Source organism: Haliotis rufescens, unplaced genomic scaffold (genome assembly GCF_023055435.1).
Source record: "Haliotis rufescens isolate VD_foot unplaced genomic scaffold, xgHalRufe1.0.p SCAF_50, whole genome shotgun sequence".
NCBI lineage: Eukaryota > Metazoa > Mollusca > Gastropoda > Lepetellida > Haliotidae > Haliotis > Haliotis rufescens.
In genome coordinates this window covers 1,183,631-1,207,008 of record NW_025964224.1, presented here as the reverse complement: position 1 = coordinate 1,207,008, position 23,378 = coordinate 1,183,631, and the positions used below count along the sequence as shown (strand labels likewise).

The 23,378-nt window shown below is 40.5% G+C and overlaps 1 protein-coding gene across 2 annotated transcripts; it reads right to left on the bottom strand.

Moving 5' to 3' along the window:
* Positions 1 to 6,136: 6,136 nt before the first annotated feature.
* On the bottom strand, positions 6,137 to 22,199 carry LOC124151362 (zinc finger and BTB domain-containing protein 17-like). 2 transcript variants are annotated; one of them, XM_048384687.1, is made up of 3 exons: positions 22,097 to 22,199; positions 14,707 to 14,791; positions 6,137 to 13,954 (listed from the first exon to the last, which is right to left on the bottom strand). In XM_048384687.1, the coding sequence occupies exon 3, from the start codon at positions 13,941 to 13,943 to the stop codon at positions 10,620 to 10,622; it is 3,324 nt and encodes a 1,107-aa protein (XP_048240644.1). In that variant the 5' UTR covers positions 13,944 to 13,954; positions 14,707 to 14,791; positions 22,097 to 22,199; the 3' UTR covers positions 6,137 to 10,619. The 2 variants fall into 2 exon arrangements, with proteins under 2 accessions (XP_048240644.1, XP_046379727.2); XM_046523771.2 differs by lacking the exon at positions 22,097 to 22,199 and adding an exon at positions 21,655 to 21,784.
* Positions 22,200 to 23,378: the final 1,179 nt, after the last annotated feature.

The window sequence follows — 23,378 nt, the reverse complement described above, 5'->3', positions numbered from 1 at the left end:
GTGCATGTTACCTTATTTATTTTCTTCAAAACACACACACACACACACACACACACACACACACACACACACGCTGGCAACGGCTTTCGTAAATATGAAGGTTGAGAACAGAACAAACGGGATTCAAAATGGTGCTTGATATCTGGAATCGAGACCAAGACGTCCACTTTCGAGCGCTTGGTGTCTCCGCGCTTAAAGCGATCGCTCGTTAAACGGACGGCCTGGGTTCGACATTAGTACTTAGTCAGAAATGGAGTCCCCACCGTGATGTTGCTCACTGGCTGTTCCATGGGGCAAGCGACTGCATCCGTCACTGTGATACCGCGTGGTCCCCGACATTGACTTCACGGTTACAACAAGATTTGACTGGTTCTTGGTTTCCGTCTGTGAAGAGAAGACGCGATAAGCCACAATTTTTAAGGCTGTCTGTGAATCCTTTTAATAATTGCTGTTGAGATCAAGGGAACATTTATCATCCTTTGTACAAGGAAACAGAAATTGATCAATTCAAACTTGACATTTTGTTATCTTTTAAAGCAAGCAAAATAACGCAGTCGATATCAACTGAAATATTGAGTAGCGCTCTTTCAGTGTGTTGCCGCTGGATATCCTTGAGATGGTATTCAGACATTAACGCGAAGTTCAACCATGAAATATGCATTCATTGATCGCGATATGTTCTCGGTTGCTGGGTACATGGTTAAAATATGCTCACTTTTGTAGCGTAACTGATCTGAAGAGCACAATGGTGAATGGGGTAATAGAAACCCATTTGCGTTGAGCTTCAATGGTAAACTGTTACGGATCTGCCATTTGACAAATGGAATGAATAGAGGCTTTGTATAGTGAAGAAAACGTATGGAAAATACCAATAAGGTTACCCGCTCCCTTCTCTGAAGTAATATCGATGATTATTCTTCGTGAAGTGACTTAGCGAATGATGTTTCAGTTATGTCACGGTGACCTGTCTATAATGGAGTCTGGCCAAGAAAAACAGGTGTTGATAGCATGAGACACGCCCCAGGCCGCCAGGTCGCGATGACATACGATCAGCCAGTTCAAACCGTGTAACTATCCTATCATAATCAGTACACTCAGAGACCACAAAATAGATTTTATGGTGTCTGGTACATGATTGACCTGTCTCAGTAATATACTACTCGAAAGAAGTTAAGAAGTAAGATTGTTTCATAGTTAATCTGCCGTGACTGGTGGGTGTTGCAAACCGCCTTCCAATTGTTCTTTAACTTGTTTTGAGTAGTATATTTCTGTGTACACGACTTTGCGGAAAGTGTCATCGTTGCCGGCTGTTCATGCTATCAATTACTCCTTTATCCAAACCAACCTCGATTATCCATACCGCTATGTATTGGCTGCAATATGCTGACTGCTGTGTAAATGAAGTCTGTCATATAATCGACTTATTATTGGGTTTACTGATTCTCGACCCAAAATATTGTGATAATGCAAATAAAAATTGTCATTCTTGTAAATATGTATTTATCACTGACTAGCCGAAAAAAAGCTTGGTATGAGAATTAAAAAGAAACATATTTAGATTTTGTAACGCAGTTACGAGACGAAGTAATCGCCCCAGCACTGATTTATCCGACAGTGAAGACAGCATTAAAGGGGAGGTAACTCCAGACACATCCGGGAATATTGACTTATGACAGAATGTTTTCTTTCGTGTTTTCCCTCAACCGAACCGAATGACATGGGGGAAATATCCGAAAACTAGGGAAAAGGGAGCCTATGTATTACACGCATTGTAATAATTGCCGTGTAGATGAAGTCGACCATATGATCGTTCACGGAGACACAAGACAGATCGCAGCTGAGAGAGACGGCCGTCCACACAGACGCTGGCCATAAGCAGGGACCATTGTGACCACCCGATATTCTGTCGATCGTTGTTTGTTTGTTTGTTGTTTAACGCCACACTCTGCAATATGACGGCGGTCTGTAAATAATCCAGTCGGGACCAGACAATCCAGTGATTGACATCATGAGCATCGATCCACGCAATTGGGACATGATGACATGCATCAACCATGTCAGTGAGCCTGACCATCTGATCCCGTTAGTCGCCTCTTACGACAAAAATTGTCCCCTTTTACGGCAGCATGGGTTGCTGAAGACCTATTCTACCCCGGTTTTTCACAGATTCTGTCGAACTTTGAAACTTTGAAAATATGCAGTATACAAGATGCCATGTTAGATTAAACCATTAAACGTCTTGTAAAGTTTCTCCATGACGTAAAGTGATTGGTAAAGCTTTTGACCAGGAGGCAACTAAATTGTAAGTTTGACAGCGTGGAACTATTATATTCTGTAGATGATAAAGAATTTTGATGAAAAACGTTTTTTCCAGTCGTGTTCGACAATCAGAAGTCTACAAATGAGGGTATTGATATTGCCATGGACGATATAGTGTTAAAATATACATTAGACCATAACATGGTTGATAAGCGTTCAGTTCAATGCTTGGAGACAATTAATTGAACCACAGTAGGTTTATTTCACTTTACATCTAGATTAATATTTAATTCATTTAGGAGATAAACCTACTTTTTAAAATTTAATGTAGTCCCACTGTGGGGTAGATATTTCTTATTTTCATTTGGAACTAAGCGCTTGAGATATGTAATCGTGTCAAAACTTTGGTTGATTCACGGCTAAAGAAACTGATCGACGAAAATACACCTTTCTTTATCACGAAAACAGCAGCTGAGTAGTCCCATCAACATGAGCATATATGATAGCTATAGTGATAGCTACAGATATATATGATAGCTACAGTGAACAGTGAAGAACGAAGAGTGCTTTATTTCACGATAAAACATTGTTCTATCATAGCGTCCTTTCTGGGGATTCGAACACGCGCTCGCAACTCCATGCCGTCGTATATTGATTAGACGACGTTATTTTTGAGAGGGGGGTGTCTAGTGAGTTGTTCCCCATAGATGAAGCTGGGCATAGGATAGGGCTTCAACGGGTCCAAGAATATAAACTCGAGTACCCGAGGGGTAAGACTCTGCTTCTGCACGAGTACCCGCAATTATACATCTACTCAATAAAATTGGCAATTATCCTGTCGTATACAAAATGAAAGAATCACAATGACATCGTAGACCACTAAGAAAACCAATGTGATCGCGTATCAAATAAAATACCTTTGACATTTGTATGCTGATTCGCTGAAGCTTCATTGAAATAAGAATTGTCAACTTGGGAAAAGAAATCCTTTACATCTCAATGTAACACGCGCCATGTTCGTAGGGGGGGGGGGGGGGGAATATTGCACACGTGATCGTCACATGATGTATGTTGCGATTGGTGATTGGCTGGATTTGGGCGGGCTGGCTTCTTGGGTATACCTTAAGATCATTTGATGCCAGCGCCGAAGGAAATTGTCAATAAATGACAAAATATAGATAATAAGTTAAAAGTAACGTTTTCAATGTTATCACAAATTCACAAGTCAGTATTTACCTTTTTTTTCTTAATTGATAACATAACATAGAAAGATTACTAGGCTTGTAAATTAATGGTTGACTTCTTCAAGACGTTTTCCCGACAATTGAAGAGATAATTAGAATTAGATACAGTAACACAATGTGTTATTATTCAATAATGTGATGTCCAGTTATAAATATCTTATGAAAATATTGAATTGATAATGATTAACGTTGCGACGCTAATTTAGAATGAATAGGTCTACAGCTTGCGACAGTTTAATAGTTTCGTAAAACACCCCTTTTAAACAAGAAATAAAGTACTTTTTTTAAACCAGGAAATATCCTTAATAAATGGTTGTAAATATGTGCATTGTTTCGAAAAATGACGAAAAGAAAAGCTATTGACAATTTCATTTGATTTAATTGATTACTCATGTACGTTTCAATTAACGTATTGAAAGTCGATCAAATTAGAGTTATCTCCCTTTGTCGAGTACCCGAGTCCTTCAAACTGGCGTCATTCCCACTAAACTCGGCCCGTGCCCAAGTACTCTTTGAAGCCCTACTGCGCAACGCAGATAAACGCGATGGCGAATGCCTTCAAAACTGGGAGATATATGACATGAGATATAATGTGTTTGTTGTTAACGCCGCACTCAGCAGTATTCCAGCTATATGACGGCGGTCTGTAAATAATCGAGTCTGCACCAAACAATCCAGTTCATGAGCATCGTACCGCGCAATCGGGATACGGTGACATGCATCAACCAAGTCAGCAAGCCTGACCATCCGATCACTATAGTCGCTTCTCACGACAAGCATAGTCACCTTTTACGCCAAGCATGGGTTGCTGAAGACCTTTTCTACCCCGGATCTTCACGGGTCGACATCATGTCGAGCAGTAATAGTGAAGCAGTACATGGCTACACTTTCCCAGCTACAAAATATATTTACTTAGGTCGGTGATCAATACAGTTGGTCCACTATGTATACTTGCCCCGGGAGATACCTTCGCGAGCATGGTCGCCACAGAGCGAGGGACACACGTGGCCACACTTCAGCATGAATGATATGTTATAATACACAATGCCATGGAAGGCACAATCTTCAACGGACCTTCGGTAACATGAATATTTTTCACAAGCCGACATTTCCGAGAAAGAATACTTCAAATATGCCGGTTTCCGTATATTTTAGGGGCGCTTCAATTATTATCTATTTTTTTACGTCTGTGGTAGATTTCGAATGGTCATAATTTCACTTTAAATAAATCGGGTCTAATTAAATAAATTTCACTTTTCCAAAATAGGGTTTTAACATTGCGTGCATGTGTGTGTCCGGACTAATACTGGTTTATAAGTGCTAGCCCTGAGCTTCCATGCTGTAGTTTCACATGGATACCCCACTCAAATACAGTACAGGGACTCCGAGCTGACCAGTCGTTATTTTATTTCCTAATGACCTGCGCCAGGCAATGTTACAACAGCTACCATCCTATAACGTCTTTTGGTATGACGCGGCCAGGGGATCGAAGCATCGACCTTCCGTCTCCGGCCAGACGATCCAGACACCATAAAGGCAGTTGAACAATGCAATACGTATATATATATATATGGAACATATAAAGACAAAACAGTATAGACCCGTGAAGATCCGGGGTAGAATAGGTCTTCAGTAACCCATGCTTGCTGTAGAAAGGCGACTATACATGTCGTAAGAGGCGACTTACGGGATCGAGTGGTCAGGCTTGCTGACTTGGTTGATGCATGTCATCGTATCCCAGTGGCGTGGATCGTTGCTCAAGATGTTAATCACTGGATTGTCTGACTCCGACTCGATTTTTTTACAGACCGGTGTTTTACGGCGTTAAACAACAAACAAACATAACAGTATATCAAAAACATCGTTCTAGAAAATGAACATTATCAAAACCTAGCTTATACAGTGAGTCTAGGCAATCCCATTTGAAATGATCACATGACGTGTTCTTGCCACATCTTGTCCACCACTGACGTAACAGTTCACATGAATTTCCAATCTCCTCTTGCCTTAACCGTAACAGTTCATCGCCCTCACTTCGACCTGTTAAACAGTAACTGGATTACCAACCGTTTATGAATCTTACATAAGATCCCAACAAGCCTACAATTACTGGACAAGCACGGGGAGAATATCTCATTACCTCTTACAAACTTCCATGGAGGCATGTTCTTAATGGTACTGCATATGGAGATAAAGCGTGAGTGACTTGTTTCACCCAGGAGTCTGTGTTGTTCATGCTACCGGGGTCAGGCCACACGGCCTGACAATATCTGTTTTAGTGGTTCTTTCCTTGACAGGTATTGGACTCCAGGGACCTCTTCTGTCACAGAAACACCAAAGGGAGACAATCATGGAGTACCTGAGGCCAGGTATCCCTTAAAATCTTCAAAGGGAGACAAGTAAAGGCACTAGGGACCTATTCTTCCCCTAAAATCCCCACATTAATACAAGCATGGCAGACTAGGAACCTATTCTGTCCACATCTCAAAGGTGGAGGAGATAAGCACGGGGCACCAGGGATCCATTCTACTTGGAGACAAGCATGAGGCACCTGATCTTCAGTCTGATCCAACAGCCTTTCCTTCTTGTGTATGTATGTCAAGAAAAGAAAGAGAAAACAAAACCAGCACAAGACAAATTTATCATTTATTCGTACAATCACAAAAGTCAATTGTTTCATGATTTATGGCAAAAATAATTAGAAAAACAATTTATTTATTAGATGAAAAGGAAAACTGATAATAAAGCATGGAATACTACATAGCCTGCAGAGCTCTCTGTAATCATCACACACCAAACAGCATGTCGTGTAAAAAACTTACAATTTTCACATAATGAATCATATACAAGGCATACATTTGTTTCACAGTCAGTACAAATCACAAACTTGAATTTTACTTTGAGTCTCATACTGATGGTCATAGGTCAAGCAACTATCCATGATTTAATGACTGCAGAGAGAATGGTAGAACTTTAAAGTGCTGGTCACATATCACTGATATTGTTAAATTAGAGAGACAGTTCCATTGATATCAACATCTGTGGCTTTAGTTCGCAATGCCATCAATTGGACATTTATAGTATGTATAGTTGTAACATGCTTCTATCATACACTGACCAAGGAGAATCCAAGGTTGCACAAGCTTTGACCAACAGTAGATGTTTCATTAATAACAACACCCCCGGTTATCCACACTGAATTCAACATTACACCAGAGATTTATCTACAATTCAAAACTAAGTGTCCCTGGCATGCAATTCGGGAAAAAATCATCATTTTATTCAAAATTGGGATTACTTCAATCCTTTTAACATTGTATGATAAGATTGCATGCAATTTAACAATATAAAACCAAGCATTGAAACCTCTTCCTATTTATTGATCCTATTATCAGTGAAATGCAGGTTACCTCTCCAAACCCATACACTTAGTTATGAGTTATAACATAATTGGAAAAATATAAATTCCAAATTGGGAATTTTTAATGACATTTGCCATGGACTTGGGGCAAAATATATCGGCCCCCGCACAGGTCCATATAAATCCCTGTACACGGAGAGGGTCGAGATCAAATCAAACTGAAGAATGGAACTGTTTCAGGATAACGTCATGTAAAACATATTTTCTCTTTGAAATTGACATTAGTATTAAGCTGAATATTTTGTGAAGTTAGGTCTAGCATTGCTTTTGAACAGTATTACAGGTGAATCATGAGGTGTGAGAAAGTGAGTCGGGTATTACACCACTTTGAATAGTGTTCCAATGATATCACGGTGTGTCAGCATAATGTGGTAGGACAGCCTGAAGTGAAACAGAACTCAAGACGTGCTGACAAACCAAGTATCTCAGTTCAATCTGAGATCCAAACCTACAACTAACTGATCCTGACACAGCAAAGGAACACACTCTTACACTAATGACAGACTATTGCGGAACCTTGACTAGTGTGAATGCCAATGACCTACCTATGTTGGTCTAAAATCTCTTTAACCAGTAACAGATTTCAGTATATATCCTATCAAAGCAGATAACTTTGCTTAGTTTAAGTTTATTCAAAAATCATGTCCTGTTATCTGATTCAGTTTTTCCTCAATGTATACCATTGTATACAGGATGTGGTGGTATTGAACCTGTGATGCCATCAGGGGCGAGAGCCCTGTCATAGTCACTAGGCAACTGGAACACCTCTCAAGTAGGATTTCTAAAGCTATATTTGAAATTAAACCGGTATTCAGTAAAAGCAAATAAAAATAAGTTCCTATTTGTGATTTATCTAGACTGGTAACTTCAAAGCAGCAGTCAGCCAGCAGTCAAGCAGCATTTCATTCAGAAAGTATATAATATTTACACTCCTATCATCTGACTGTTTACAATACCACACATCATAGCACAGGGATAAGGCATATATATGCATATTATATACAAATATCCTGCAATAACATCATACATTAAGGCAATGGAAAAGATGAACATGTGAATGTTGGTTTTATTAATTTTGTTATCTTGTTGATAAGAACATGACTAATAAACAGTATATACATGACATTATTGCTAAATTGTGAGGTCTCTTCTCACTATGTTAACAGGACCAGAAAGTTTTCCTCAAGTACAAAATAATGTATCATGATAGGATTAGTCTAATATATCACCATGCCGCGATTCACAAAGCATGACATATTTCATTGGGGAGTACACCAATAACTATGGACATCTTGGCCAGACCAACGTTTGCCTTGTATCATCCTCGATTATCCAGGGTATTATATTCTGTAATGACCAATATCCAGGACCCATAGCTCCGTTTTGAGTTCAATATGATTAACTAGATACTAAATATAGCCATCAAATTACACTCATGAGCGAGAGAAATGTGGGAAATTTTCTATGAGTGAAGTCACTTTCAAGCAAGTGGGCCCCAAGGTACTTATCATGAATGACTGGCGACATAACTGGGTTCCTGAGGGTCTTGTATCAGTCACATTTCAAAATTCGCAAATCTTATGTTTACATGGAATGTTCTTTCATGAAGATAACAAACAGTTTCTCTTCCCAAAAACTGGCATAGAAAACTCCACAACATGAGTGAGTTTCAAGTTGTTCAGAGCAACATCCAAGCCCTATCTCAACACTGAGCACACATAGTGGGCTTTACATATAATACCCATGAATTGAAGACAGGTCTGCAGTTTTAGACTCAACATTTCGCCACTTCACCACCCTGCTGCAAAACATTGGTCCGGCCCCAGGCTAAACAAGACGAGCAAGGTTTGAGAGACAAATCCTTGGCAGACACCCCTACTTGATTATAACACTAGTGAATCCTGTGAACACTGGGTGGCCCATCACAGAGTTACACGTATCTCCCTTCGCCTGTGGTCCAGGATAATATAATATAATATATACACACATTCAGGGAATTACAGCTGATGATCAATGACATGGTGCGAAACAGGTTACATGGAGTTAAAATTATACAGAGGGAAAATATATAAAATTTCACACAACTTCATATTTAGAAGTCCGGTTCATTGGTATTTTCGACAAAGCAAATCTGCTTAATTTCTGTTAAGTTGATAAATATGAAACAACAAATGTTAAAATGTTTCTCGCCTTAATAGTTCCAGAAGCAGAATGATCAAGAATTCCACCTGCAGTAGCAGGATGGTTGGAAGTGAAGCAACAAGACATGCAGTCGACACGGCTCACAGCAAACAATACTACCATGATTACTGTAATTGTTAAAATCAGTTGTGTTCACTAATTAGAAAAATGATTTTCCGTCATAACAATTCATTAACATTAACATGATAAAACACATGTCAAATTCTCTAAATGTATGCAATCAATCTGTGTTAATGGGATGCTAAAAGGCACTTAAACCACACATCATATTGCCACAGTGAACTTCATCACCAGGAACAACTTACAAGATAAAATTCATATGTCTTACCAAAATAAATAAAAGTGAAGTTCCATTCTTCTTAATATGCCCTTGAAATTCAAAGATACACAAGACTCAACAAAGAGAATCATGACATGACTGGAATTGCTTAAGACAACCTACACAAGGATACAATACACATGGAATTGGTATAGATATAAAACCTGTGCCCACCAAACAGACACATCTTGCTCCGGGGAGTTATCTCCCTTTGACCACACCACCACCCCCACGCATCCATCACCATTCAGTGACTAACATGTAATGCTGCATCACTCATGCCACATGGGCAACATATTCATAATCCAAGCTGAAGATTTCTTAAATGCAACAGGTCATGTGAGTAAGTTACTGGTGTTTTATTATAAATGGATGAATATAATGACTTGATGAGTCAGTGCGTAAATCCTGACGCCTCTTTCGCAGAATGTTCTCATAGAATGGTATCTACTTCTAATGTGTTTATCAACATGATATGTGACGTGAATGCAAATGCTTAAATGACACAAACCTCAGCTGACAAAACAACATGACACCTGTGCCATCTCACATACTGTCAGTAAAGGACCTCCCAGCTAACACTATCTGGATACAAACATTCAATAATATTGAGATAAAAACATAAAATCAAACTGCCATTTACAAATAAAGTGCCCTCAAATCTGTGATACATAACAGAAATATATGTAAAGAAATAGGAAATGATAAAATATCAAAACAAAAAACAGCTTAGGTCATCTGGAATTATTTCAATGTTAGCAGAAGTGTTCATAGATATTCGTAAAGACAATAACCACAAACTGCCATTCACAATTGTCCCAATGAAGTCAGGGTTGTAGCAACATAGAACTGTTTACCGTCAACCAAACCCACCTCCAGAACAGCATACTACTAAAACACATTCACTCTAACATGGGGTTGAAGTTCAGAATCTATGACTTTGATAAAGTTTCAGGTCAGCTCTCTTTGACATCAGCACATCACATATACAGAGTACAAATGTATAAGATGCATGTATGTGGGTATATTCAATCTGGCATACCTGGATGTGTAGCAGACTTCAGTGCTGATTTGAATGACTTTCAACAATGATGTTTTATAGAGATTCAAGGAGAGAATTATGCTTGGGCATCTAATCCTATCTATGACATCTCCATGGTTACTGGCAACTCCTTCACTCATCCTCCTCCCCACAAATAGATCTTGGTGTTGCTGTAAGGATACGCACCCCCTTCATATCATCCTTCCGTCCAGTTTGAGTTCCGAAGGTCTGAGTTTCAACAGAGTCTTTTGATGGTGTTGCAGTCTGAGTTTCACTTTCAGTGGATATCCGCCGCAATGCCAGGTTTTTAGCAAAATGACTTTTCACGGCTTCGTTCTTTGCAGCCTGGTTGACTTTAGCTTTTCCTTTAACAATTCCACCTTTCTTCAGCTTTGGTTTTGTGGGGGTCTCTGCAACTTGCTCCTCAGCCTCTGCAGCGTTGCCAGCATCAGCTTCCACATCCATAGGCTCGACACCATTCTCAGTCTCTACAGCCACTTGTTTAGGAGGTCTTCCTCTCACCCCCTTCTTCTGAGGCACTTCGGTCTTCCCACTGTCATCATTCTGCTTCCTCTTCTTGGAATCTTTACCAATTTTAACCTCAAGCTTCTTACCGGCAGGTTTCTTTGTTGTTTTCAAACGAGATGAAGCTCGACCTTTATCATTAGCCTTTTCCACTTCAACAGGCTTAGCTTTCTTCCCTTTCTTCACTGGACTTGGTGTCACCTCCTCCTCTTCTTCTTCTTCTTCTTCCTCCTCTTCCTCAACTCCCGTAGCCTTGACTATTGTCATTTTCTCCATCTCTCCTCCTTCAGCAGCTACAACAACCACAGCTCCGTTCTGAGAGTCTTCCAGCAGAGACGTGTCCACCCCCTCCAACTCCTCCAGATTATGCTTGGTGTAATGCTTCTTGAGGTGGTGGGATTGGGAAAAGGCCATTTCACAGATAACACACACAAATGGCTTCTCCCCAGAATGAACACGCTCATGTCGGACTAAATCTGCCTTCTTCACAAACTCCTTCTTACACACACTGCATGTGAACATCTTGTCCCCTGTGTGGATGCGGATGTGGGCCTTCAGGTTCTGCACGCTGGAGAAACTCTTCCCGCAGACTTGACAGTCAAATGGCTTGTCATCTGAATGAAACGTGAGATGCTTCACCAAGTTCTGCTTCTTACTGAAACTCTTCCCGCACTCGTCACATGAGAACTCCTTGGTGTTTGAATGTTTCTTGATGTGGGTCTTCAAGTGCTGTAGCCTCATGAAGCCTCGGTCACACTGGCTGCAGTTGTAGGGCATAGTCTCGCCATGAGTCTTCACATGCTCCAACAGCTCCTCATGCAGGGTAAAGACCATGTCACACGTCTCACACTTCAACACATGGGTTCTCACGTGTCTCAGCATGTTAGCCGACTGGGCGAACCCTCTGCCACACAGCTGACACTTGTGGGGTTTGTCGCCAGTGTGGGTACGCTCGTGTCTCTTCACATCGAACGACTTGGCAAATGCTTTGTCACAGTGGCTGCATTTGTAGGGCTTTTCTCCAGTGTGTACTCTCATGTGTCGCTTGACATCAGTGGAATTGGGGAAGCAGCGATCACAAAGTGGACAAGCATACGGCTTCTCTCCTGTGTGTCCTCGTGTGTGGTTGATGACACTGTTAAGTTGGGAAAATGTTTTTCCACAGAGCGTACATTTATATGGACGCTCACCAGTGTGGATTCTACGATGGATGATAAGATTTTGGGATTGTGTAAAGCCCTTGCCACATGTCTCACATTTATAAGGCCTCTCACCAGTGTGCACACGTCTATGTTTAACCAGTCCTTGAAACTTAATAAAGCCTTTGTCACAGTATTCACATTTGTAGACCTTGATTTTCCCAGAAGGAATTGATGAATCACGCTTCTTTCCTTTTGACACTTTGATAGGATGGTCAGAACCTCCCTTGTTCATTTCTTCAAAGAGATAAGGATCCTTTGATACTGGTTCATCTTTATTCTCAGACACTTCAACATTTTTCTTTGATACTTGTTCTTTAGGTTTTTCACGTACCTTTGACACTTGTTCTTTAGCTTTCTCACGTACCTGAATACTTTTCAGTTGCAGAGCAGTCCTTGGTTGTATGCCACCCGCCTCCACCTTGGCAACTTGTTTTTTCCCAGCAGATTTTGTTACCATTGGTTCCAACACTGGGGGACCTTCTTCATCATCTTCCTCATCATCATCATCTAACGCATCACCTTCATTAACTTGAACAGTATAATCTAAATCCAAATCATTATCTGGTTCTTCTTCCTCCACATCTTCCACATCTTCCTCCACTTCTTCATTTTCTTTAGAAGTATCAATTACTACCAAAGCAACATCAGACTTGGAAACAGGTTTACGCCCCCTTTTCTTTGGAGCAGATTTGGGTTTTGGAGCAGGCTTAGATTTGGCAGCAGATAGCTTAGCTTGTGTTGGCTTTGCAGTTGACTGCTTAGCTACAGCAGACTTGGCACCAGAAGCCTTGGCGCTACCCTTCGCTGTTGTTCCCTTGCCTTTAGCTGAGGCTGCTTTTGACTCTTTAGCATTTTTGTCTGCAACAACCTTTGACACTTTGGCGGCAGCAGCCTTGCCTTTCTTTACAATCTTTACAGGTGCAGATTTGGTTTGTTTTGCTGTCTTTCCTTTTGTAGTCCTTGCCTTTGTCACTTCCTCCTCTTCATCATCACCCCAAACAAATTTCTTCACTGGACTCTTGGTCTTCATTTTTCCTAACTTGGAAATAGTTTCCTCAATATCCCCTTTAGATGCCCTTGATGGCCTGCCTCTTTTCTTCACAGTCTTTTGTTTGTCAGCTAACACCTCATCATCAGACTTATCTTCGTCCTCCAGATCCATGTCTCCCTCTTGCATATCTTCTCCTTTCTCTCCTGCTTCCTCACCAGCTGCCTTCTCCTGATCTTCCTCTTCCTCCATTTCTTCACCAGTCTTTGCTTCCTCTTCCCCTTCTTTCTCTCCATCCTCTTCTCCAGCGGACTCTTTATCTTTATTTTCTTCTTCCGCTATCTCTTCTTCCGCTATCTCTTCTTCATATTCTTCTTCTTCAGGCTCCTCTTCGTCCTCCATATAAAATCCTTCCTCTGACCTCTTCCTAATAAGCTCCTCTAGTTCCCTGGACTGACCGAACTCTTCCTCTTCTTCACTCTCATTCATCTGACTGTTGTCTTCATCATGGACCTCCACCCTGATCTCAATCTCATTTTCATCCACGCAACCCTTTGGTGACCTCCGCGGCGACCGACCCCGAGGAGAGCCTCGAGCTGACCTTCGAGGCGACATCGATCCTTCTGCTCTTGGGGGAGTCTTTGAAGGTTCTTCTCCTTGAGGAATTGTCTTCTGTACATCTGCTTTCTGGGGCGCCTCCTCATTCTTGACACGTTCCACTTCCGCCTCCTTCGTTGACATTGTTACTTAACCTGGAAATTCAATGACAAATGTTTATTAGGCAAGTGAGTGAATGATGTTTTACACTGGACTTACAATACTGTTAGTGTCTTCACATGTTAATAGTGAGTGAGTGAGTTGGGTTTAATGCTGCTTTGAACAGTATTCCTCTCATATCACGGGATGTAAGATTAAGGAGGCAGGAAGGCCTAGAGCAATGCAGGACCTACACATATACCACTTTGGTGAAACCCACGAGAACGGATATGGTGCTGACAAACCTAGAAACTTAATTTGGGCGAAACAGGGATTCGAACCAACAATCATAGATTTCTGGCGTGCCAAAGCTACGCAACTCTGACAGCGAATTGCAGTGCCATAGATGACTGGGCCACCCCCATGTTAAAAACACAAATAGTAGTAAAATTACAACATAACATATATTACATGATTGACAATGTGATCAAATATAACATGAACTTATAGGGGCCCATGAGGATTCTTTCCATAAACTCCTAAATCATATACATCTTTAATATTTAACAAATAGGTATAACAAATTTTATTTTATTCTTCATTTCAAACAGTTATCAAGGTTATCTTTTAAGAAAGTCTATTGAATCATACAGAATTATAAGAATATTGAATTATTCTTAACCTCAATCATCATAATCATCCATATCCTAACCTAATCAATCAAGCTTCCCTCTCCATCAGGTACATAGACCAAACCAAGCACAATCTGATGACAAATGTTACAGTCATCATCTACAGAAATCTTTACCTTCAGGCAAACAGACAGGATCAATCTCTTCCTTGCCAGGCTATCTCCTGACTCCTATCCTCTACTGTCCACAGTTACTTGGAATCTGAAAGACAACAGGAACATGAACACAAAAAGAATATTTACCATGCTTACATTTAAAAACATACTGTAAATATATCATAGGCCTATCAAATGATGTATTTTGAAAGTTATCAAACCGTCATAAGGGGAGACAATAAATAATCAGATAGTTATCTCCCTTAGACCATGACTTTCACATCACAATGGCCATGATGACTATCCACGAAAGAATCTTATAGAATCGCTGAAATTAATTATTGGGGGTCCCCTGGATCCCCAGTTTTGTGAGTAAACTGCTGTGTTTATTAACTGTTTACATCAAATTGGTTTACCATCTTTACTGCAACATCGATGTTTCAATATCTATAACTGTGGTAGATTGCTATTTGTTAACAGTAATCTTATCTGAAGAAAACTAGACTTTGACACAGCTACCACACCGTTCTCATTATCATTCCTAGAAACTGAACCTAGGCAATGGCGGACTGCATTTAGCATGTGTTCAGGGAAGGCATTCATATAATTCAAGGGCAACAAGGGAACAGCTGTAATTATTATTGAACTTTCATTTGAACCTTGGGTAAATGTTGTGGTCAAATGATGAGTCGTTCCGTGAAGATCCGGGGTAGAATGGATCTTCAGCAACCCATGCTTGCAGTAAAAGGCAACTATGCTTGTCGTAAGAGGCGAGTAACAGAATCGGGGGTCAGGCTCGCTTACTTGGTTGATGCATGTCATCGATCCCAATTGTGTGGATCTATGCTCATGCTATCAATCACAGGATTGTCTGGTCCAGACTCGATTATTTACAGCTGAGTGCGGCGTTAGACAATAAACAAACAAACAAACGTTGAGTCTATGACTTCAATAACAGTCTGCCCTCATACAGCTGAGTGTGGCGTTAGACAATAAACAAACAAACAAACGTTGAGTCTATGACTTCAATAACAGGCTGCAGCTACAGCAAGCAGCCCAAGGCAGCCTCATCACTGTATCTATCCCTAGTCCAGTGTTAGAAATTGGCACTAGTCCTGTAGTCCTTGACAAATTGTCCAATAGTAAAGGTATCATAACGACTAGTAAATATTTGCCAATTTCTAAGGGTTTTGCTGTATGTTTTCATTATAAGGGCTAGTGGCCCCAAAATGTTTGTTTTAACCGCTGTAGTCTGTGTGATAGGGCCAAGGTCAGGTACCTTCATAATGGTCACCAGCTAATGATCACCATGAACAGATCTTTTACCATAACATGAAATTCAGGTGCAATTTGGACTATCAACAAATATCGTACAGCTGTTGTCCTTATGTCTAAATACCACAGTACAAAAGGAAAGCATTTCAAATTTCAGATATTGTCAGTTTTTCATCCATTTTCTCTGCAGTCTACCACTTTCAAAACCATTTGCTCATCCAAGTTAATGACATTTTCCCCCCATGACATCCACAAGAGTTCTAGAGACGTTGTGTCGAATAACTATTCCTTTCCAATCTACCGACACGGAAATGTTGGTAAGTACAGATGATAATAAAACAATATAACATTACACGGTAACTGTACAGGGCTGTCGTACAGTTACACACTAACCTACTATGTAATGCACAAATGATTCTGAATGGATGACAATTACATATGGCTTCAGGAAAAAACTTTTCAGTCACGAGTGGAATCTTTGGCATTTTCTTCTAGTTGAACTGATGAATTAAATGATCAGTGAATACACAAAATGAAATCGAATATTTAACCACAAATTTCGGTGCAGTTTCCTTATATCCATGAATCAAGATTATGCAAGTAAATATAACATGTTAAATCATAACTCTATCAAATAGAGCATCATGACAAAGTGCATCATATGTAATGTCACAGATCACAATCAGACTTCCCATGTGTAGTGTTGGAAATTAAGGGGATTCCAGGGATTTGCTCCTGTAGTATTTGAATCCTCCTTCAATCTCTAACATTTAACATCAGGGTTACCACTAGCAGTCCTTGACTCATGCTTAATTTCAAACACATGCATTAGAAACAAGGAGTCTGACAGGTTCTTGTAAAGTTATATAATTGTGTTGGTTTGTCGGTTTATTGTTTTACGCCGCACTCAGCAATATTCCAGCTGTATGATGGCTGTCTGTAAATAATCGAGTCTGGACCAGACAATCAAGTGATTGATATCATGAGCATCTATCCATGCAATTGGGATCAATAACATGCTTCAACCAAGTCAGCGAACCTGACCACCTGATCCCATTAGTCGCCTCTTACGACAAGCATTTATCTGTGTGTACTGACCACACAAAGTGACTAGCAGTGTGTATGTGTACTGACCACACGAAGTGACTAGAAGTGTGTATTTGTACTGACCACACAAAGTGACTAGAAGTGTGTATGTGTACTGACCACACCAAGTGACTAGAAGTGTGTATGTGTACTGACCACACAAAGTGACTAGAAGTGTGTATGTGTACTGACCACACGAAGTGACTAGAAGTGTGTATGTGTACTGACCACACAAAGTGACTAGAAGTGTGTATGTGTACTGACCACACCAAGTGAATAGCAGTGTGTATGTGTACTGACCACACCAAGTGACTAGAAGTGTGTATGTGTACTGACCACACAAAGTGACTAGAAGTGTGTATGTGTACTGACCACACGAAGTGACTAGAAGTGTGTATGTGTACTGACCACACAAAGTGACTAGAAGTGTGTATGTGTACTGACCACACGAAGTGACTAGAAGTGTATGTGTACTGACCACACGAAGTGACTAGCAGTGGGTATGTGTACTGACCACACGAAGTGACTAGAAGTGTGTATGTGTACTGACCACACAAAGTGACTAGAAGTGTGTATGTGTACTGACCACACCAAGTGAATAGCAGTGTGTATGTGTACTGACCACACCAAGTGACTAGAAGTGTGTATGTGTACTGACCACACAAAGTGACTAGAAGTGTGTATGTGTACTGACCACACGAAGTGACTAGAAGTGTGTATGTGTACTGACCACACAAAGTGACTAGAAGTGTGTATGTGTACTGACCACACGAAGTGACTAGAAGTGTATGTGTACTGACCACACGAAGTGACTAGCAGTGGGTATGTGTACTGACCACACGAAGTGACTAGCAGTGTGTATGTGTACTGACCACACTAAGTGAATAGCAGTGTGTATGTGTACTGACCACACTAAGTGACTAGCAGTGTGTATGTGTACTGACCACACGAAGTGAATAGCAGTGTGTATGTGTACTGACCACATGAAGTGACTAGCAGTGTGTATGTGTACTGACCACACGAAGTGACTAGCAGTGTGTATGTGTACTGACCACACGAAGTGACTAGCAGTGTATGGGTACTGACCACACTAAGTGAATAGCAGTGTGTATGTGTACTGACCACACCAAGTGACTAGAAGTGTGTATGTGTACTGGCCACACTAAGTGACTAGCAGTGTGTATATGTACTGACCACACCAAGTGACTAGCAGTGTGTATGTGTACTGACCACACCAAGTGACTAGCAGTGTGTATGTGTACTGACCACACTAAGTGACTAGCAGTGTGTATATGTACTGACCACACTAAGTGAATAGCAGTGTGTATGTGTACTGACCACACTAAGTGACTAGCAGTGTGTATATGTACTGACCACACTAAGTAACTAGCAGTGTGTATATGTACTGACCACACTAAGTGACTAGAAGTGTGTATGTGTACTGACCACACTAAGTGACTAGCAGTGTGTATATGTACTGACCACACTAAGTGACTAGAAGTGTGTATGTGTACTGACCACACTAAGTGACTAGCAGTGTGTATATGTACTGACCACACTAAGTGACTAGAAGTGTGTATGTGTACTGACCACACCAAGTGAATAGCAGTGTGTATGTGTACTGACCACACGAAGTGACTAGAAGTGTGTATGTGTACTGACCACACGAAGTGACTAGAAGTGTGTATGTGTACTGACCACACGAAGTGACTAGAAGTGTGTATGTGTACTGACCACACTAAGTGACGAGCAGTGTGTATGTGTACTGACCATACAAAGCAAGTACAGTAAACACAGAATACATGTATGTCAGAGTCCAGGACTTGAATGTTACATGTATTACATCAGGGTTAGAAACTAACAGCTTTCATCCACTAGTCCTTATAATGATAACATGTAGCAAAACCCTTAAAAATGGCAAATTTCTACTAGTCCTTATGATACCTTTACCATTGGGCAGTTTGGCAGGGACTATAGGACTAGTGCCAATTTCTAACGCTGTACATGGATGTTGACTGCAGTGTACAAACTCCTCCATAAGTTGCTGACCAGACAGACTCTCCTATAGTACTGGGATACTTCTATCACACGAAAAATACTCCAGTCAGAGCCGACGAGTCCTTATTTCAACCCCTTTAATGCCAAACGCCAGTCAGGGTAACAACAAGTACTATCTTTTAACATCTTTTGGTATGACGTGTCCAGGGATCGAACCCCCCGACCTTGCACTGTCTAGGCAGATGCTCTACCACAGAGGCAGTCCTAGTTACACCACGAGTGACAGAAAGATGGGTGTTCACAGGAAATGCATATGCATGATCATGTACGATTGATATAAGGGTAACGCTTTGTTTCAGGGCATTATCATTTGCAGAAGCCTGAGGTCTTCCATTAACTAATTTGTTATCAAATAAAAATAAATTAATAACAATATCAGTTTTGAAACATTTACTGAATGTCACTGACCCACTTTCACAAATATGGAAACATAATAGAAGAGGTGAGGTGAAATTGGGTTTAACGTCGCGTCCAAGATTATTGCACTTATATAGCGACGTGCATGCACGTGTATGTGTGTGTGTGGCTGCTTGTACTAGTCCGGACTGATGCCGATTTATAGTGCTAGCTCACTGAGATACCATGCCGCAGTTTAACATGAATACCTCACTCAGACACAGTATACTGACTCCGAGCCGACCAGTCCTTGTTTTAGCCCCTTAATGCCGAGCGCCAGACAGGGTAACAACAAGTACAATCTTTTAACGTCTTTTTGTATGACGCGGCCCGGGATCGAACCCTGGACCTTCCGCTCTCCGGGCGGACGCTCTACCACAAGACCACGGAGGCGGTCACATAATAGAAGAAACCAGATGACGTCACTATTGAACGTCAATATGGCGTCTGTTACCAACGGGCGTGACAATGGCCTGTCGTCACATCAAGCAATATGAGGGCATTATCAAGTTACAGTGGCCCCCTCATTTCGTTTAACATGCAGGCGGTTTAATGATAATTTTATCCATTTTAGCTATAATTCATAATAATAGTTTTTACAGTTGAGAATTCTTTATAGTTTAATCTCTGGTGTTACCAAGATTTATTTTCCTAATTACAACACTTCAAGCCTAAAAGTATCAATGCTGGCAATAGTGACGAAACATATATAAGTTGATCAGAAACTCAGTTAAAAATGTAACTAGATTGATGTGATAACACATGAATTTTTTGCACACTACAGATACTACTGGCCACAAGCTATATCAATCTGTGGTTATATGACATCACACTGTTCATGTAATCATGTACCGGGGTTTCATCGCACAGCACAGGTAGATACTAGTGATGGACGATGCATCGCAATGTTTTTACTTCTCAATGCAAGCATCGATCACAGTCGCACTCTAAGTAAAACATATTGTCATACCTTCAATGTTTGCTTAAATAAATGTTACACAAAACACAAATTAGTATTGAAAACATAAATAAGCTTGTAGACTGGATCATAAAATAGCTGAAGCTTACAACGTCCCAAAAACCACTATGCCATACTTGACACTGCCAACTGTAAATCATCAGTGCGCCAGGTATTTGGCAATCCTGTCAGTGAAAAAGATGGCTCATGCACCAAAGATTAGAGCACACGCAAGTATCATGATACATACAGGATCGGGAGCAAGATATGTATCGGATCACACAGTTGGTGTATCATCCCAAGCCTAGTAGATAAGGGCAAATGCCAAACAAACATCTGACCTAACAAGTTTCATCTACGACAAGTGTTTGCGGAATCAAATTTTTGGGAATCAACATGTCAAAGGATTCAATGAGTGCATCAAATAGGTTGACAATAGACTAATACATTAAGAGTTCACATTCATCAGGCTCCTAGATCCTTGAGGTTTACACCTAGCAATTGAAACTAGGACCCCTCAGATTTTATCTGTTAACATAAAGGATATGACATGGACTTCTTGTCTTTCGCGCTTGCTTCAAATACCATTTTCAATACTTCACTTAACATACACATAAAACATATTTCCTTAAATAATGTTGGTATGTGAACATTCATTCTATTAATGTGTATTGTGTGACTGCAAAGTAAACATGGACTTTGATATTGAGCTTCTAAATAGAAGCACAAGGACAAGAAGATCACAAGGATATGGATATCTGCATCCTAATTACATACAAAAACTGCTTATATCATCAGTGTTTTAGGTATAAAGTTATGGGCAGGACCTGCACATATTCAACAAACCTTGATGTTGCGACGAGACCTACCTCAACACATGGGCGGGCCACTAACAACATGCCTATGGCTCATACATATCATTTTTTCTGGTAATGAAACTTTAAACTTTTGGGTGAAATCGTGATAAATCTAAAATATGAGTGATTTTATGGCATGCGATGAACCAATTGTTGATTTTATGAGTGTAAACCCGTCAAAATCCAAAGGGGAGCAAGTAAAATCATGATCGGGCAAGTCTCGGTTTATTTACAGTTGAAATTGATAAGCCCACGAGTAGCGTACATTCCAGAAATCGATACTGGCATTCTGAAGTATCATTGTTTCGTCCTCTCGCTAACAAAGCACGTATACATCACCTGTTAATGCAAGGAAATGAAGCAATTGCACACCCTAATGATTTTACGAATGGTTTCAGAAAATCAAGATGGATGCCGAATTTCAAATGAAGTTCCCATTTCCCGGATAGCAAAAGGTTAAGTTCTCAGTGAAATCAACCTCATTACTTGCGGGGACAATTTTCCCAAATGTTGCAAAAAATTTAAGTAATTTACAAATATTGCAGAGTTTATTTACACATAGATCCAATAAGTTATAATGAATTACCCGTAGAGGAAGATTTACAGTGTTTTGCACACGAACGAAAATATCGACGCGACAACACAAAATGGCTAGGAAAATGGAAATCCCGCCCAGTACGCGCTTCCGGGTCGTAAATGCAGCCAAAGACGAGCGCAATCATAATATTTAACATTCAAAAAAATATTGCAACATGTTTTTCCCACTTAGAACACTTATTACCTGCAGCAAAATCTGGAACAAAAGTAGTTGAAGCGTCGTTATTGACCTGTGTTCTCGCCATTAGCAAGGTACGCGGAAAGGGAGGTAATTTGATTGGTTGGCAAGACTCCGTGACAATTCGGACTGGTACGGAAAGTGCCGAAGTCCGATAACTACCTCGGCGACAATGTAAACAGCCAGTGTCCTCGTTTTCACAATCTAGCACTCCACTTCGGCTCCAGTTCGCGAAACGCTCACTGTCAAGTTCAAATTCAAAACTTCTCTTGTAATATATCACCACCACTTATCATCGAAGTGTAAACGTGTAGATTTTTCAACACATAAATATTTTCATTCATCTGTTTTAATTTCCTTAAACAGTAGACAGTCGAAATATTAATCAGACATTTAAGTTTGGCATATGACTCTTATAGACATGATATGTGAATAACTATAACATCAGTTGAAAGGTTTAGCTTATAATTGTCGTTTCGGAAATGTATTCATGAATAAAACATTGTATGATTTGAATTTTATAGCTGAGTGCAGCATAATTATCATGCATTTAGTTATTATGTCAGGTAGCCAAGTGGTTAAAGCTTCGCACGTCAAGCCGAAGACCCGGTGCGATTCCCGACATAAGTACAATGTGTGAACCCCCTTTCTGGTGCCCCCTGCCGTGATATTGCTGGAATATTGCTAAAAAGCGGTGTAAAACCATACTTACTCATTATGTCATTTAGTCCTACCTACTGTTTGTTGGTTAACGCGGCACTCAGAAATTTAATGTTCCAGCTACCTAACAGCTGTATGTAAATTATCGACTAGGGACCAGAGAAACTTGTGGTTGATACTATGAGCACCGGGTTACGATGACACGCAATCAACCGAGGCAAATTTAGGGTGCTTACAATTTGGGACCAAATTCCATCCCAGAGTTCTCCGCAGGGTATGGCAATTGTGAGAAAGGAACTAACACACACATTTGGCTTTATAGATACGACACAATGTGAATGAAATAGCGTCCCGGGGTATATTCATGTGTCCCGTCGCTAGGAACAATTGCAATCCCCCCCCCCCCCCCCCCCCCCCCCCCCCCCCCCCCCCCAATTGGAAATCCACGCAATTGGAATTAATACTTGACCTTGACATGCATCAACCAAGTCAGCAAGCCTGACCACCCGATCCCGTTAGCATAGTCGCCTTTTACGGGAAGCATGGTTTCCTGAAGTCGTATTGTACCTCGGATATTCACGGGTCTCAAAGCATTGTATTCATGTTTTACATGTGAATACAACATAAT